The 16,572-nt window shown below is 39.6% G+C and overlaps 2 protein-coding genes across 2 annotated transcripts in view; both read right to left on the reverse strand.

The window, feature by feature from the left end:
• Ccap-r (Crustacean cardioactive peptide receptor) overlaps nt 1–7,343 on the reverse strand; it is a 72,021-nt gene extending 64,678 nt beyond the window's left edge. Inside the window, exon 1 of the mRNA XM_076787160.1 lies at nt 7,250–7,343. The gene's annotated coding sequence lies outside the window, so the exon portion shown is untranslated. The remainder of the gene's footprint in view (nt 1–7,249) is intronic.
• Nucleotides 7,344–11,248: 3,905 nt separating this feature from the next.
• On the reverse strand, nt 11,249–16,293 carry LOC143353673 (arylalkylamine N-acetyltransferase-like 2). Its single transcript, XM_076787161.1, has 4 exons — nt 15,932–16,293; nt 13,272–13,456; nt 13,006–13,166; nt 11,249–11,563 (listed from the first exon to the last, which is right to left on the reverse strand). The coding sequence occupies exons 1-4, from the start codon at nt 16,149–16,151 to the stop codon at nt 11,362–11,364; spliced, it is 768 nt and encodes a 255-aa protein (XP_076643276.1). The 5' UTR covers nt 16,152–16,293; the 3' UTR covers nt 11,249–11,361.
• Between the last annotated feature and the right edge of the window lie 279 nt (nt 16,294–16,572).

Consider the following 16,572-nt stretch of genomic DNA (forward strand, 5'->3'; position numbering starts at 1 on the left):
AATCCGGGAAGATTTATGGAATCGTTCCGTGGCAGAATTTTAAGCATCGGGAAGACCATAAATTCGACCGGGCTCTTCCATGGTCCTCCATTTTATACTCCTTTTCGCGTCCGCTCGTCTGCGACTAATGCAGAAGAAGGGGAAGAAGAAGAGGCCCGTCGTTCGCGAATCGTTTCTCCGTTCTCTCGGGCGGTAATTTATTTATTTATTTACGCTTATCAACGAGCGAGTTCCCCGAGCCTGTCGTTAATGACACACCGGATAAGATACAAAAGCGGGACCGATAAAGTTCGTTTTACTGCTCGCTGAAACTCGTTTTTTAATGACGAACAGACGCAGGACGTGTGCAATGATTGCACTGCAATCAGATCGGCTGATTTGATCTGAATTCGATTGCCCGTTTCGCATCGTTATATATTTATTTATTTCCGCGAACCCTTCCGCGCGGATGATTACTAAATAAAATTGACCCGAAAACGCGATTCAAACGAACGGCTAATTATGATTCGCAACATCAAAGATACTTTGCGTTTAATTGCAGCTTGACAGCATAGTTGCGTGTGACGATTTTTTTCTTTTTGTGGACTTATAACACTCTCTTCTGTGTAAATTTAAACGATAGGAATAGTTATGATTAAACTAGAGATTTTCATGCAAAATTAGAAATTTCCATTGCAAAATAAAAATGTTCACAAGCTAAAAACCAAATACTTAAATCTGTTCTTTTTTTTTTTAATTTTGTATGTGATCCACTCATTTTTAGCATGAATGCGTAAAGTATTCTTTTCTAGATTTTCAACGCAGACATTTAAATTTAATAGGATTTTTGCCGTGAAATAGAGCCTCTAATGCTCTATCGATTCCAATATTCAGAAATTGCGCCATAAAATTCCTGCGTAAAGATCCGCACACGCGAAAGCTTTCGATTTCTCGGGGCAAATTTCGTGAAATGAGTCGCGTGAATTTCGCACGATTTTTATCGGTGCTGGTTCAGCAATCGATGCACTAATGGTAATCCGATTTCGCGTGTTCGACGCTGGCCAATTGATTTCGGTTAGGAGTTCGCTAAATTAGGAGCATCGCGATCCTCGATACTGTACAGAGAAAGAGAAAAACCTAAATCGTTGCTCCTCCATTCACAATAAACACACTTCAACCGTCCAAGTTTCCCAACTTGGAATATTATTGGATCGTAACATAAATTACAATCAAACGATTATAAAGTCGTTGATTACAAATATTAGGTGCACAAATTAAATCGTAGCCCTTCCTGCGCGAATTTGTTGATTATTTGCGAACAATCGAAATACGCGTCGAAAATGATTTCCACCCCCTCCCTGTAAATTTGCATTTTATAAATATTAGTGAACCTCCAACGTGGGGAATAGCAGATTTGAATTTAAAATAATGTATGAGGGCCACGAATTAATTTGTGCTTTTAATGGTTTTCATTTAATTATAATATAAATATTTATATTAGCCAGGGGATTTGTGTTATAATGTTTTCTTTGAGCTGTAAAATAACGCCCACTCGAAATGGCATTACGAATAATTCTTCTATAAATTTTGGTCCAGGACTGGTCAGCAGCGAATACAGATGCTTGAAAATCGGAATTTTAGGAATAGGGGAACCTGTTCCGGCTGGAATAACGTTTCCAACGGTACGTGGAAGCATTTCGTTATGGCTGCTATTTATTCCTCCGAGTGACCCTTGCGAAAATTCCGGGACCTCCACAGAAAATGGACTTTTGACGAATTTATTCCGTAGTGGATAAAAAGCAATACACAACCTTTATTATGATAATAATAAACCCCTGCGTATACGTTAGGTAGAAAACTAATAATGACATTCAATTGAACAGTCGAAAATTGTGTAATAAATAGAAAAAAGAATTTTCTGTATCAAGTGTAAGAAACAGGAGTCAATTAGTTTATTTCAAGTTTTTAATCATTTTAGTCGAACATATCCTTAAACTCTTTTAATCTTAACACTAGGTTTACTTAATATTTTTAATTAACGATTATTGTAAAAATGCACCCATGAGGAATTATTTAACCAATTTATTTCTTTGCATATATATTATTTTAAAAAATGCCTAAAAATATGGGTAGACATTTTCTTGTTATTTCTATAAAAAAATATATAGAATAGTCACTTTTAGTGCTCCGTAAATCTAGTGTTAAGATACTGAACACGCTCGAACGTATTTAGGTTATTACTCAATAATTACCAATTGGGTTAATAGGAGACTGAAAAATGATTATAAAACGACAGATGATAAATAATGGATGAATGTGTTCATCTTTCATACATAAAAATCGAGAAACATAAGTTGTTGGTTTGCAATCCACTGCACTGAAGAATGCTTCTAAAAAGTAATTGTTTTACACATTTTTTAAGTGAATTTCCAGTCGCTCGCGCAATAAAGAAGGAAAGTGAACAGGTCGCCAAATGAACGAGCCCAAAATGAAGTAACGAGGACAAATGCAATCATTACTGCTGCAGTAATTACGAAAAGAGCTTTTTTTCAGTCTTCATTAGCAAATGGTTTCCGGGTGTTGCAATTTTTATTCGCGCTGCGTCAGATTTCGCAATGAGAATGATAACGGTGATAATCGTTTACAATTTCCCCCCTGTTTGGGAGAACACTCGAAGAACTGCGATTTCCAAAAATTCATTTCGATCTGTTAGTACATCTTCGAGGAGTGGAATAAGAAATATTTAAATCAAACGACTGTAATGGAATCGTTTGAAGAATGATGGAAAAGGGAGCTCGGCGAAAATTGTTGGCAATTGGATCATTGTTGGCAACGACCGCGGAAAGCAGGATTTATCACCGAAATTTTAACCACGCGATTGCTATACACCTCTGATGCGTTCAATAGTCTTTCTTTTGTCATCGTATCAGATAAACGCGAATATATCGAAACCCAATTCGTTTGGGATTATAGGATTGAATTTGTAGGATAGTTTTAATTCGATGTTACGTAGCATAGCAATCATATGGAATTTGACAGAGGGGCTCGAATGGCAGGAATTTAAATGGTTTCCCTATTCAACTCACGTTTCATCTGGAAGTCTACTAATTTCATTATTTGACAAAATGGCTGCCCAATTGTCACACCGACAAATTGTATAAAGTGGACATAATTCAAAGGAAAATGTAAGAGTAGATATTGTCACTGAAAAGTGACAAGAAGTATTATTATCATTGATTAAATCAATTAAATTATTACTATTATTACTATTATTTTATTTTTCATTGTTTTAGGTCCTACAAATCGTGAAATTCGGTTTCAATGATGTTATGAGAAATATTAATATCTAACTTAATTTCGGAACTAGTGTTTGGCAAAATAATCATTATAGTTCTTTCAATTCGCAGTCTTTCAAAGATGACCAGCTGTTTCCAAGTAGTTAGAGTGTCAAGTAAAATACGGTACACATTTGACAAAGTTAATTTTTGTTATACGTGACGGAGAATTTATGGTACTCGGAAAAGAAGAGTAATATTCCTGAAAGAAGCATTTTAATGTCCTCTGTCGCTCGGTTTCAGGTCCGTGATTCGAGTTTAAGAGACCCATCGGTTTTGCGTTACGAAACGGTCACCGCAATAATGGCGCACGTGGATTCTCACCGGAAGGTAATGTCCATTCCTAAAAGCGCCCAACGCTAACACACCGAAACCGCAAATGTACTCAAAATAGTGGATATGGAATGGAGAAACAAGCTTTTGCAAAAAGCAATGTCGTTCAAATTTTAAATCACTCCAAAAATAAATTTTAAAGGGGATTAGTAGAGACACCATTTTGTACAGAAGATATAATCGAGCTAAATAGCAATTTTACCAAGTTACAACTTTCGAGCAGCCAGTACAAATATTATTGACTATTAAGTCCGGAACATCAAGATTGATCTCAAAGAAGTGAGTTTAACACTAAACCTACCACGGTCAAAATGGCCGGTTTTATATTTTATAATTGTTGAAACTATAAAAATTCATTTATGGAAAATTGCAGACAATCTCAATAAATTTAGGGTTGCCATTTTCATAAAGCAATATTTGCCAGATACTGTTAATGCTTGGTAGGTTTAGTGTTAAAAATATGTAAAAGAAAATTGCTACATAAAAATTGATAAGGATCCAGCAAACCGGGTCCCATGTCAGAGGATTTCGTATTCATCAGGATCGATGTTTCATTAGACACTATAGTGATACTTCAGACTCAGACAAGACCGTTGGATCATTTGAATATACAGATTGGTTGCGCAAAGTTAATCAAAAAGAACTCCCCTCTACACCTAGGAATTTCCTGGTTGCACCGTGTGCGCGCAATTTGACTAGGCTAACCATGAAAAACCAGGTACGTGACTATGAAAGTTCGAATACTGAAACGAAATTAAATGTACACACGTGTCACGGCGTGTCCTTGAAAAGGTTAATGGAAAATCGGTGGCGTACCTGCGCGAACAATTGCTCTTTTCATTGGAGCGTTATTATTGGCTCGGACAGCGTTCCGATATCGCGTATCTGCACGATTTTGAGAACGATTTCCGAGGTTTCTGGTATTTCGAGGGAGAAATGTCGAAATCGGTGGACTATTTTCGAGAGCCGTGATCGCCGGTGTCACGTCGATTATCTAATCAAAGTAATCTCGGTGGATGCGTCAGCTCGTCTCCGAACTGCCGAGATTTCAAAGCTATCGTTAGTGTCAAATAATTCAGAATTGCAGCACGAGATAATCAAAATAAACATCGAGAAATTCGAATCGCAAATAAATCTGCAACTACTTTGAACAGTACAGCAATCGAAAGTCAGTAGGAAGCATTTTCGTTCGGTAGTAATTCGATTTTATGCAGTTATAACAACGATCAGCAAATGACATAAAACAGTGAAAAGATTATAAGAATTTAAGAGTATCGAGCTAGGTTCAATGTATTAAAATACCTAAAAGAAGAAACTGTCTGTTTATCTCCTGTTTCTTGATATTATTTTAGACAATTTTTATTTTACATAAAAATCCGCGGTCTCGCGAAAATAATAATAACACAGTTTATGTGACTGGATTTTCGATAAACAGGAAACATAATCGATAAGAGTATGTACACGAGAGAAAGTAATATAAGAAAATTGTGCAGAGGTACAATAGAATGTTCTTCAATCCTCGACGAAACAAGATTGTTAGCGGAGCAAAGAATATGCCGTTCCGACCAACAGTTAACTTAAAAATTCGCAGTCTAGTACACGGGAGAAAGAAATATAAAAAAATTAACAATAAACCCGAGCTGCGCGGACTACAAATTTTTTAAACTGTAAAGTTTTATGTAAATAATTCTCGATTCAACGAGACAAACAATTTCCCGTTCCGTCTCACAGTGAGTCAAATACGCGTCTCATAAAAAGGCAGCGTTCTAGGAAAACAAGCGAATACAAGAAAGTTTACGGCGAAGCGTATAAACTCTCAGAAAATCCAAAACAATAATTTTCTGTTAATTCTCAATTTAACAAAGACTTTCCAAAAATGAAAAATTTCCTGTTTCATTTCGTGAACTACGATAGAAAATTTCCGTAGAAAAATCTGCAATGTCTCACCGAACTTTTCACAACTTTCAAACCGAGTTTTGTCAGCCGCGTGTTTGACTTTTATTTTGTGCGAGACGGGGAGCGAAGACTTACAGGCTAGAAGTAAACAGTGTCTTCGAATTTCCCCAGCTTGAGACAAATTCTGAAAGCTACTGTGGAAATGTTCTCGAAAGGTTTCGTTTTCCGACGGGGTTACCTGAGGGCACGTCTTACGCATGCGAGAGCAATTGTGTTTCGAAATCGTGTTTCCGCGTTCTCCGGTAGCAGCGTCGTTTGTCCGACAGCAGAAGGTTCAGCGAATCGTAAGCGGGTTTTCGAAGGAACAAGCACCGCCGAAACGGAACGACAGCGATGGCACACGCGATCGGTTTCACTGGACGGCAACACAATGCGATGATCCTCGGCGCTTTGCGATCCCGTGACCCGCAACAGGTTACGTTCTTGCACCTCGAGGTCTCGATTTCGAGAGACCCTGCAGCTCCCGCGTGGCAGATTAAGCTGGATCGCGAGCGATTGAAACGGCTCGGAAAAATTGATTCTAGCAGGAGGACGGTCCTGCGGGACGAAACTGCGATCGTTCCTGACGCGAGCATTCGCGAAAGAGTTGAGAAACATGGGTATATTCCTGTTCGATACCGATATGTGGAAGTTTTTGTAATACACTCTGATATATTTTTGTTAGGATTCCTTGGCGAGTGGGTCTTGATGTTCGAAAGCAAATTGCGAAAATATTCGGTTTTTTTTTTCAAAGTTTGAAATCCTTGTGTAGCATCTCAAAATTTTATCTTCGTGATAATAAACTCCACAATATTTGATTTCAACTTGCTCAATTTATTATAGTTGAGAAGCATCCTTGAAAATTGTGGACGTATAAAAGCACCCCTAAAAATTATAAACGTAGGAAAGCATCCATAAAAATTGTAGACGTAGAAAATCACCCCCCAAAATTATAAACGTATAAGCACAAGAGCAAGCTCAAGGATTGTGGACAGTACAGAAAAATTGTCGAAATTCATGGATCTACAGAAGTATCCCCAAAAATGATAGACGCAGAGAAAGCTCCGTTACAGACGTCTAGAACCTTTCTCAAAGATTGCAGTCATACAGGAACATCGTGAAAAATCGAAAGAGCAACCATATGGTTACAGCGACACAAAATTCTCTCTAGACTAAACAATGAAAAATCAACCGAACCAAACTATTATAAAAGTTGCTGGAACATGTACCAGTCGTCACTCGGTCTTTCCATGTCCGACTCTATCAACAGGTGAACCATGAATATTCATGTATTTACATTTGATTGCACAGAGTCACGGCTCCCTGAAATTTTATACAAAGTTCCAACCTGACTGACAGAATTGTTCGACGGTATTTCAATAAACAACGACTCATTGAAAATTCACCGCTCGATGGAATCATTACAAGGACTGCAAGGATTGCGAGGACTCTGCGGACTGCAGGGATCACAAGGACTGGGTCATGTTAATGACAGAGAACATGTCCTGAACTGTAATTCTAGTATCGAGAAAACCTTCCGAAACATTTGCTTTCAGCCGACGGGTCCAGTGACCTTTTCATTAAAGAGTCCGAATAAAAAGGAGTGAATTTGAAGGGAAAAATGGGACCGAATAATGAACACGAGGGCCTCAATTTATGGTCCGTACCAGCGAGAACGATTTTCGAGGAACAGCAACGACGGTTTTTCCAGGTTCGAGGATCCTCGAGCCGCTCTCAACGTCGGCACATGTTTCGGTATCCTTTATGCCGCAGGTTTGTCTCTTCCGTTTGGTTATTTTATAGATGCGAATGGGACGAATATCGTTGGCTAGGGATGTCTCGGAAGTGAACGCGGGTCAAGGGTTACGGGATAAGAACGAACGAGAACGCACTTGCTCGTACGACGCGGCGAACGCGACTACCGAGCCGGACAAACTCCCGGCGACTCCAACGAACACTTACGATGACGTGCGTGTGCAGGAGTTTGCCCCGTCTCTACGCATGTGCGAACGTCCTGGCAAAACGTGGGCGAGACCAGACCACTCGCCACCACTCGCGAAAACTGAACAGGTGCGCGATCGCTTTCCCGCGTTTCCGTCCGAACACCCCCTCTTTTCTTTCCGTCACCTTCTCCCTCGGCAAACTTCTGGTGTTGTTTTCGGCCATTTTATACGGGTCCGTGGTGTCTGACCGTTCTCGTTGGTAACCGGATATCGCAATTCTTTCACGCGGCCCACAAGTTCTTCATCAACTCCAGAATTTTGTCAATGGGTCATCAATCTTTTTAACAAGCTCAAAATCTATTAGGGACCGATAAGTAATCAATTATTTTGAAACCTAAAACAAACTTTGTAGTAAATTCAAGTTTTCATTTCTTAATTTATTATATAATCTCCATCATTATCAAGGATAGTTTGCCACCTTTCCTGCAAATTTTCAATCCCTCTCTTATAGAAATCCAGGGTTCGTGAACTTCTATCTTCTACAGAAGTGAATGTATTATTTCTTACATAATGCTCCAGAGATCTGAAAAGATGATAGTCGGAGGGAGCAATACCCGGTGAGTACGGGGGGTGCGGTAAAACTTCCCATGGCAATTCTTTGATTTTTTCCTGAGTGAGTTTCGCTGTATGGGGCATTGTCAATTTGCAGTATTACACCCTTTCTGTGGACTAAAGATGCCCCCTTTTTCAATAGTTCTGAATACAGCCGTTGTAATTGCTGACAATACAACTCAGCAGTAACCGTTTCTCCAGGTTTCAACAACTCAAAGTGAATTATGCCACGACAGTCCCACCAAATGCACAGTAACACCTTTCTAAGTGATAAGCTAGGTTTAGGGGTTGATATTGCGGTTTGATTTGCAGAAAGCCATTGCTTCGAACGCTTTATGTTATCATAAAGAATCCGTTTTTCATCTCCGGTAACGATTCTGCTAAGGAATGGATCTCTACGAAATCTGGATAGCAATCAAGTGCAAATTGATCGACGAATATTCTTGTTGGTCTCAGACAATTGATGCGGTAATTCCTTGCCTATATGCCTTTCCCATTTCGTGTAGGTTCCTTTGTATAGTTGACCATGTGAACCCAAGACTTCTCGATAATTCTTGTATACTTAATTTTGGATCAGCTTCCATTAGAGATTTTAGAGTGTCATTATAAAATTCAACTGGTCGTCCACTTCGAGATCATAATCACGAGCAGCAAACCTTCTGATCCAACGTTGACACTTGTTGACCTTCAATACATCTCCATAATCATCGCAAATTTCCTTTGTTGTTACCGTTGCATTAAATCCCGCATGAAAATGAAAAAGTATACAATGACGAATATGATCCTCGGAAGGTACGAACGCCGCCATTTTATGACAGAGTTGTAAAAAAAAATTATATTTTTTAGAATATTTTGAACACAGGCTGCTTTACCGAAAACTGTAAAAGAATACGTGTTTCCTCTTCAACGATTGGTACAGAACTAAAAGCAAAACAAATTCTTTGCAAATAATTGATTACTTATGGGTACCCCTAATATTTGACGAGCCCATCATTTTTTTAGCTGCATCCGAGAAATTTTTAATCGCCCCACAATACTTTTAAGTGGACCCTACAAGTCTTTTATCGTCCCACAATGTTTTTTAATCGATCCCAGAAGATTTGTATGACCCCTGAAGTTTTTCATGGTCACACCATTTGTCCAAGTGCTCCATAAATTTTATACAGGCCTACAATCTTTCGTAATGGATCCCAGAATGGTTTCACGGCCCTAACAATTTTTCCAAGTGCCTCAAAAATCGTTAACGAGCCCACAATTTTTGCAAGTGCATAATCTATTTTCAACAGGCTCACAATTTTTCGTAATAGATCCCGAAAGCGTCTCCGACCCCACAACTTGTTCAAACGAACCCCAGAAATTTTTTATGGTCCCCAATTTTTCATAATGGACCCCTGAAGGGTTCCACAGCCGTAAAATGTTTCCAAGTGCCCAAAAAATTTTTAACGGTTGCACAATCTTTTGTAATGAACCCCAGAGGTTGCTTCATGGCCCGTCTTTCCTCATGTCTATAACGTCTTCAATTAACCCTAGAATGCTTTTCGCATCCCCTACAACCCCCGTAAATCGAACACGCTCTTAAAGACAGCCTTCGCGCAAGAAGGCGCCCGAACGTCTGAACGTTTCGGTAATTAGCAACAAGTAGATTTCGCAAAACAATCGTCCAGTTATCGGGAATCGAGCAAGACAAACCGAAGTCGGTTAATAGCCGGAAGATCGAATAATATTCCCGCGGGCCGCATTTAGGGCACGTGCGGCTCGTTTGGATTTCGTGGCGCGCGCCTCGAGTGTGTCGCCGCTTATTAGAACGCTCGCATATCGGTTTGCAATCGATGATAAAACAGTTAGGCGTACCTTGTGGTCCCCGTGCAATTGATATTCGACGGTCGTCCCCAGCGAACGCTCATTAATTTCGCTTATAAACCCACTTACCGGGCTCGATTGGTTCTCCGCTTCACCTCCCTCTCTTTCTCTCTTTCTCTCTCTATCTCTCTCTCTCTCTTCTTTCTCGTTTCGTTCGACTCCTTCTCTCTCTTCCTTTTTTTAATGAGAAGTCTGAAATTGGGAACCCTGTTCATTTGGCGAGAATAAAGTTCTCCGTTGACGCAAATTGAAACCGTTTGTTCCATTGTGAGGCAATTTACTGGTTCCGTTCGCTGCAGAACGCGTGGACGTCAACTTGTCACTTGAACCGTTTCCTTTGGACCACGTCGTCCACGATATTGCAACCATGCTACTTCCGGTTGTTTTGCAAATGTTCCATCGAAGTACTCTTGATTGACTTCAAGATGATTTTAAGCCCTTGCACCGGATTGTTCACCTCCAACTTTAAATTTTTGTTTCCATTTAGACAATTGTACATCCATTTTTTAAACATACTTTTAATGATATTTTATCTAGATCCATTGGTCTTTCCAATTACATAACTTTCGATTCAAATTCATCACCAGGAGCTGAATATGGTTCGGGTCAAAATGGACCTGGATGGTCCAGCCATCCAGGTGCTAATTGACAAGGGAAGGGCTCTAACTGTACCAGTTTGATTTTGACGAACTTTTGCACAATGATAGCATATGGTTCGTTACGTGTCGTTGTTATATTAAATTCAATGCTTCAAAAACTCCGCTATATATTACTTAAGCCTTATCGAAAGTAAAAAGTTAATACAGTCCTGGCGGTTCTATTCTACGATTTTCTTGTAGAAGAAATCGATCGTCAATATTACTCTAAATTCAATCGTGTCATTTTATTCATATGTACAATAAACTGTTATCCTACAACCCTTCGTCAGTCATGAAAAATTAGTCCAAAACGTAGTTGGGCATTAATGACATTGACAGTATAACAACATTTCCATTATAATTCCTTCACCTATTTTTCTCTGAAAAATTCATTTCTTTTTGCGAGCTCGCAGGAGTCAAAGGAATTGCATTCTAATTGCTTTACTTATTTTTCTCCTAAAAATTCACTTCTTCTTTGAGAGAGTGCACAGGAGTCGAAGAAGATACGGGTCGCTAAATAATTGCATTCTAATGTCTTCACATATTTTCTGGTAGGAATTTGCATCTTTTTTGAACTGTATACAGGAGTCAAGGGAGATAAGGCTCGTTAAAATCGTACTGTAACTTCTTCGTTTACTTTTTTGAGGGAATTCGCTTCCGTTTGGAGTCAAAGGGAAAGAGGTAACTCTCGGCAAGATTTAAGACGGTGGAGCTGTCTAATGAATTTTAATAGAGCCTCTTGGCCATGATCTTCAGCTCCTTCGCCTCAATTCCTGGGAAGACTTTGTTCCCCTCCTCGTCGAGCATATCGTCGTAATCTTTGGCGACGACGTCCTCGAATCCACATCGTGCTGCCAGCTTCTGCGAGATCGGCGAAGTGAACGCTGTCGCTGTCACTTCTATGTTGTACTCGCGGCCAATGTCGTTCCTGAAACAATAGTAAGATTAATTCCAATCGTCGCGTAAACTTTGATCGTGTCGTAACGCCTTCGACGCTTCATTTCTAAAATTGATATACGCTTATCAATTCCGAGCTGTTGTGTTTTCAAAAGTCCACTTGAAGATGAAAAACGTGTGCATAAACATCCCGGGTCTAACAATCAATCACTTTGTAATACTGTGAACCAAGAGTCATGTCCACTTATCGATGCGATATAAATTTGAAAGATTTCATATTGAACTGGTCTGCTGCATTTTAAAAATCTTCGTCTGAATAAATATTTTTCTAATACCTACTAGCTTGCGGATCTTTATGCAAAACTGTCCTGCGGCAGAAATTAATTTCTGCCCCTAACAGTCGTGATAAATAAAAAATAATAATGAACATTAATTCCTCTAATGTTCGTACCATTTTATATCTGATCTACTCGTTTCTCTTGTAAATATACAAAATTCGGTGTCTGCTAATAACGACACGATTGAACTACATGACAATACCGTCTGTTTCTCGTCCCTAATCAAGGAGGTTAACGAATGCACTGATTGAGGAAGGTGCTGCCACGAGCGTGAACTGAATATTCTAGGATTTCAGGCATCGTTGAGCTTCGTTAACGCGCCGAAACTGTCAGGTTGACAGTGACGCGCGACTGACGACTCTCGACTATTTAAGAGCCCACGTTCCTGGTATACTGTTCCGACATAGTCTTTCTAATTGGTTCAAGAGGACAAATTGGTGAAAAGTCGGTTTTCGCGCGGTGTGACACCCGGAAGCTAGACTCGGCACGTGGACGCCTCGGGTGTTTCATTCGCTAATGGAGTGTCCTCCGACATTTCTTTTCTTATCCTCGAGAAAGACTCTCTCTCTCTCTCTCTCTCTCTCTCTCTTCTTATCCCTAACTGGCAGGCTTTCAGAGCAACCGAACAATGGATCCCGTCGCGGCGATTCAGGGCTTATCTTTATTTGATGAATCCCAATTGAAGCTGGAGTGTCACTCTGTGTACTTTCTTTGTCACTCCTTGATTCGTTTTAAATCCGAGGAGAAACGTCTGAACGATTAACGCTGGAGTGTTCGATACTGTGCCTGATTTTGTTAGTTCTGCGAATTGGTGGCCCTCACAATGAATGAATTGCACCTTCATTTTAAAATCGATTGGTCTAGCTTATTGAAGGTTCATCGATTAGTAGATTGCGGATTTTATGGCGAAAAGTAGTAGGCAAAACCTGCGACAGTGAAAAGATTAAGAGAGATTAAGAATATCAATGTATTACCCTCGATTTATTAAAATTATTAAAAACAGAAAGATATTTGTATTTGGCCGTGTCAATTCATACAGAAAATTTTTATTTTGCATACAGATCCGCAGTCCAGTAATGAGATGCTAATATTTTTCCTCTTCTCTAACAAGGATTCATTTGATTGCTTTACTCACCTGACGTTGAGAATATGCCCACCCAGGGAAGCTCCTCTGTACGATGGATGCACAGACAAACCAATGGCTCCCATGTATCTGTCCACGCCATATTTCTCGTAAATGTTTGCTTTCTTTAGCAGTTCTTCGAGGACTGTCATTAGCTGCTGCGCCCTTTTCGACTGCAAATAATACGGATACGTTGTAAACAGTCGGTTGAAAATATTTCTGATCAGTGTAAACATGGAAATATGTTGGCATGTGACAATTGCACGATAAATGCTAACCTTGCCAATGCTTTCTCGATCGAAATCGTCACCCTGGAGGCTTAGCATGATCACGTTCACGCCCGCGAGAATCGGTTTGCCGCCATTTTGGTCCTCGACAAAGGCTCCCACAGTCAAGCCCTGCTTCAACGTTTCTATCCACAGATTTCGGAAGAACTGCACGTAATCTGGATCCTTGACTCCATCTACAAAATCACAATCACTGTAATTCCCAACGATCCGAAGCGAATATTAACCCTTGTGCATGGATCAGGTCAATTTTACGTAAAACAGACGTCTATCTTCAGTTGCAACATCCCTTGCTAAAATATATTAATCAATCGAACACCGATAGTGTGTACACATTGTAATTGAAATTGTAAATTAAGCAGGCTTTTCCCAAAATTGAGTGTCAACTGTGATTAAATTGAACGCCTTGAAAAATTATTTATGTAAGAGAAAATGTGTTGACCAACTTTGAAAATAGCATAATAATTAATTACTCAATTATATTAAGTCCTAATTTCCTAAACAGTGTGCGAGGATTAACAGTTCACTGCAGCGGTACAGTTTTCGCAATCTCCTGGATTCCCTATCTTCGTAGCATGGAAAAGTGCAGTTCGAGTGTTTAGAGTTCGATAATCGCTGATTGCGAGGAGATCGACGCAATGTAATTTTGTAATAGGAGTTAGATAACGAGAAGCACAGGAGCTTCTGTGGGAGTATACCAACGTTGAACGTCACTGGCACTATCGTGTAATGTTGCTGATAAGCACGAGGCGACGTGTACTTTGAAATTTCTCATTTTCGAATGTCTGCTTTGTGGAGAATAATTAGTTTAAATCGGAAAATGTTCGCGGCAATAATTACACTAATGTTGTAACTAGACTGGGGAGGTTTGTGCGTTTACGATGTGTACAAGGTTGTAGTAAAAATTAATACCATTTTTATTTTATTTTATTTTAACCTGAAGCAATTTCTCACTATATAGTAATTTTCTGATTAAGATTAAGTCAGTCCTTGTTTCTATTTAAAAATTGCAAAATTAGTTTCCTTTAATTTGTGCACCCTATTAGGTTCAGACGAACTCCTATGTTTGAGAATTTTTATTTTGGGGGAATTATTGATGGAGAAATTCAAATTCGAATGGACTAAAATTTGGTAGATTTGAGTGTCTGGTAATTATGTAAGACTTCAAAATGAATCTTGTGCTACTGCTTTTTGTTGAATCAGCATTCAACAGGTACGATTTATTGTCCCTAATTTTGGCGAATGAAACTGTTACGTGAGTATGATGAGAGGTCTCGAAATGTCGGACACAGAGGTCCATATTTTGGTCTCCTTCTGGTCAATTAAGTGACTCGAAACTCTCGAAAACATACAATCACAGCATAAACACTGCCGTGACGCGTTCCCGTATGTCATGGTATCATCTTACAAATTACAGTGTCATGAACCAACGCATACACGATCTTATTCTCACAACGTAACATTTTTCAAGCCCGCCGTTTTTTTTTATCACCTGTTTTTTCGAGTTATGATACATCAAAGTAAAATCTTTTATCAAGACTCGATTGTTCAACAGAAGTTTAAAAATTTCATATTTGCAGTTATCAGCGGAAAGAAAATTATAGCAAATTTGTCAGGGAGTTCATTAACCCTAATGTGCTACCGTGAGGTATTAAAAGTAGTTATCTACAATTACTTATATTGAAAAAGTTCCTCAACAGTAAATATCAATAAGAACACCTCGCAAATTGCTCGAAGATTGCACGATTCCGGTGCAATGATGTCCCTCATTGAACCATCACCTTCAATTATTCGAATTTATCACTCAATAAACTATTCTGTATTTTCGAAAGGTCTACCACGGGAACGAACCACGCTGCATTGATCTGCATCGCATTAACCAAATTAATTAGATTTCAATTAATTAGAATTAGAATCATAGTATCTACTATAACCGACGTATCGACGGCGTTTCGCTCTCTGATTGTGTTTATCAAACGCGCCAGCTCGTTTAAAGTTATGGCACAAGAGCCCCCGCCGTGAATTAACACTTTATCTCCCGGAAATTTATTAATAGCCTTCCGAATGACTACGTCGAAAAGAAGTATCGAAATCTCTTAAACGCTCATTTTCAAATTGCTGGAAAATTGGCTACAATGTTAGGTGGACACATAAATAATTCAGGCGTTATCGTCTTAATGATTCATTGCACTACCAGCTACCAAATAAACGGCGGCTTATCAGTGCAAATAACAGCGAATACATAATCGATTAACTCATAATTGGTATTTACTTCGAGAAATTCTAAATACCTAAACCAGACTGTCAGATATAAATTGCAGCTATTGAACAATTCTGACAATTTCTTTTGGATAGATACTAGCTTTTCCCAATAAGATAATTTAAATAGCCCCCGTGCAAACGACCCAGAGGTACAAATAATATTTAACCTTCACTATTTGAAACTATCAATTGATGCAACAGTAGTGCCGAAAAAATGGATATTCAACGTCCAGTAACATTTTCGCAAGAACACGAAGAAAACTATTGAAAAACACATAGCAAATAGCTGCGTAGCCTGAAAGTCAATCGCGCAGCTGACGCAAAGGTTAAGGGTTAATGCAATTCGGTGCAAACAAGAAATCGCGCAAAAAGAATGTTAAACAACTCACTCCAGCATTTGCACATGGGTTCGTCGGCGATGAAATAAGTGCACATATGTTCGATGACCTCTTCGTACCTGTCCTCGGGTACTTCTTGAATCGTGAACTTGACAGGTGGCCCTGGTCTACCTTTGACCGCAGCCTCGACGACCTTCCAGACTTTGGTCTGTCCAGGGGGCTTCAAAGGGAACGTAACTTGCGGCTTCTTCTTCCCCTGATCCTCTGCCATGGTGTTCTCGATGGTGGAAAAGGGTCAGGAGTAATTAGGTCGCTGAGATGATCCTGAACGACGACACTAAGTAGAGGTTCTCGCACACTGTGTCGCCGGCTGCTTTGTGCGAACCTTGTAGTCGAATGACATGCGAGTTGATAAACGCGCTCGATTATCTTACGCGATGCACGCCACTGATTGTCCTACTCGCTCCAATTTGATGACACCAGCGCGCTGCCTCCCCCCATGAGCTTCTAAACGCAACGCGCTTCCTCTGACCGATTTTTCATCGTTCTCGTCGACGACGTGAGAAAACGTCTCCATCGCTAACTAACGTTATTTGCACTCGGCCAAACTACTCGACAGAATGAACCAGGCAAGTGCAGTATACTTCGACGCGTATTTTTGTAGCGAACTCCTTGTCAGCCGCCGCTTCATG

Source organism: Halictus rubicundus, chromosome 4 (genome assembly GCF_050948215.1).
Source record: "Halictus rubicundus isolate RS-2024b chromosome 4, iyHalRubi1_principal, whole genome shotgun sequence".
Lineage (NCBI taxonomy): Eukaryota > Metazoa > Arthropoda > Insecta > Hymenoptera > Halictidae > Halictus > Halictus rubicundus.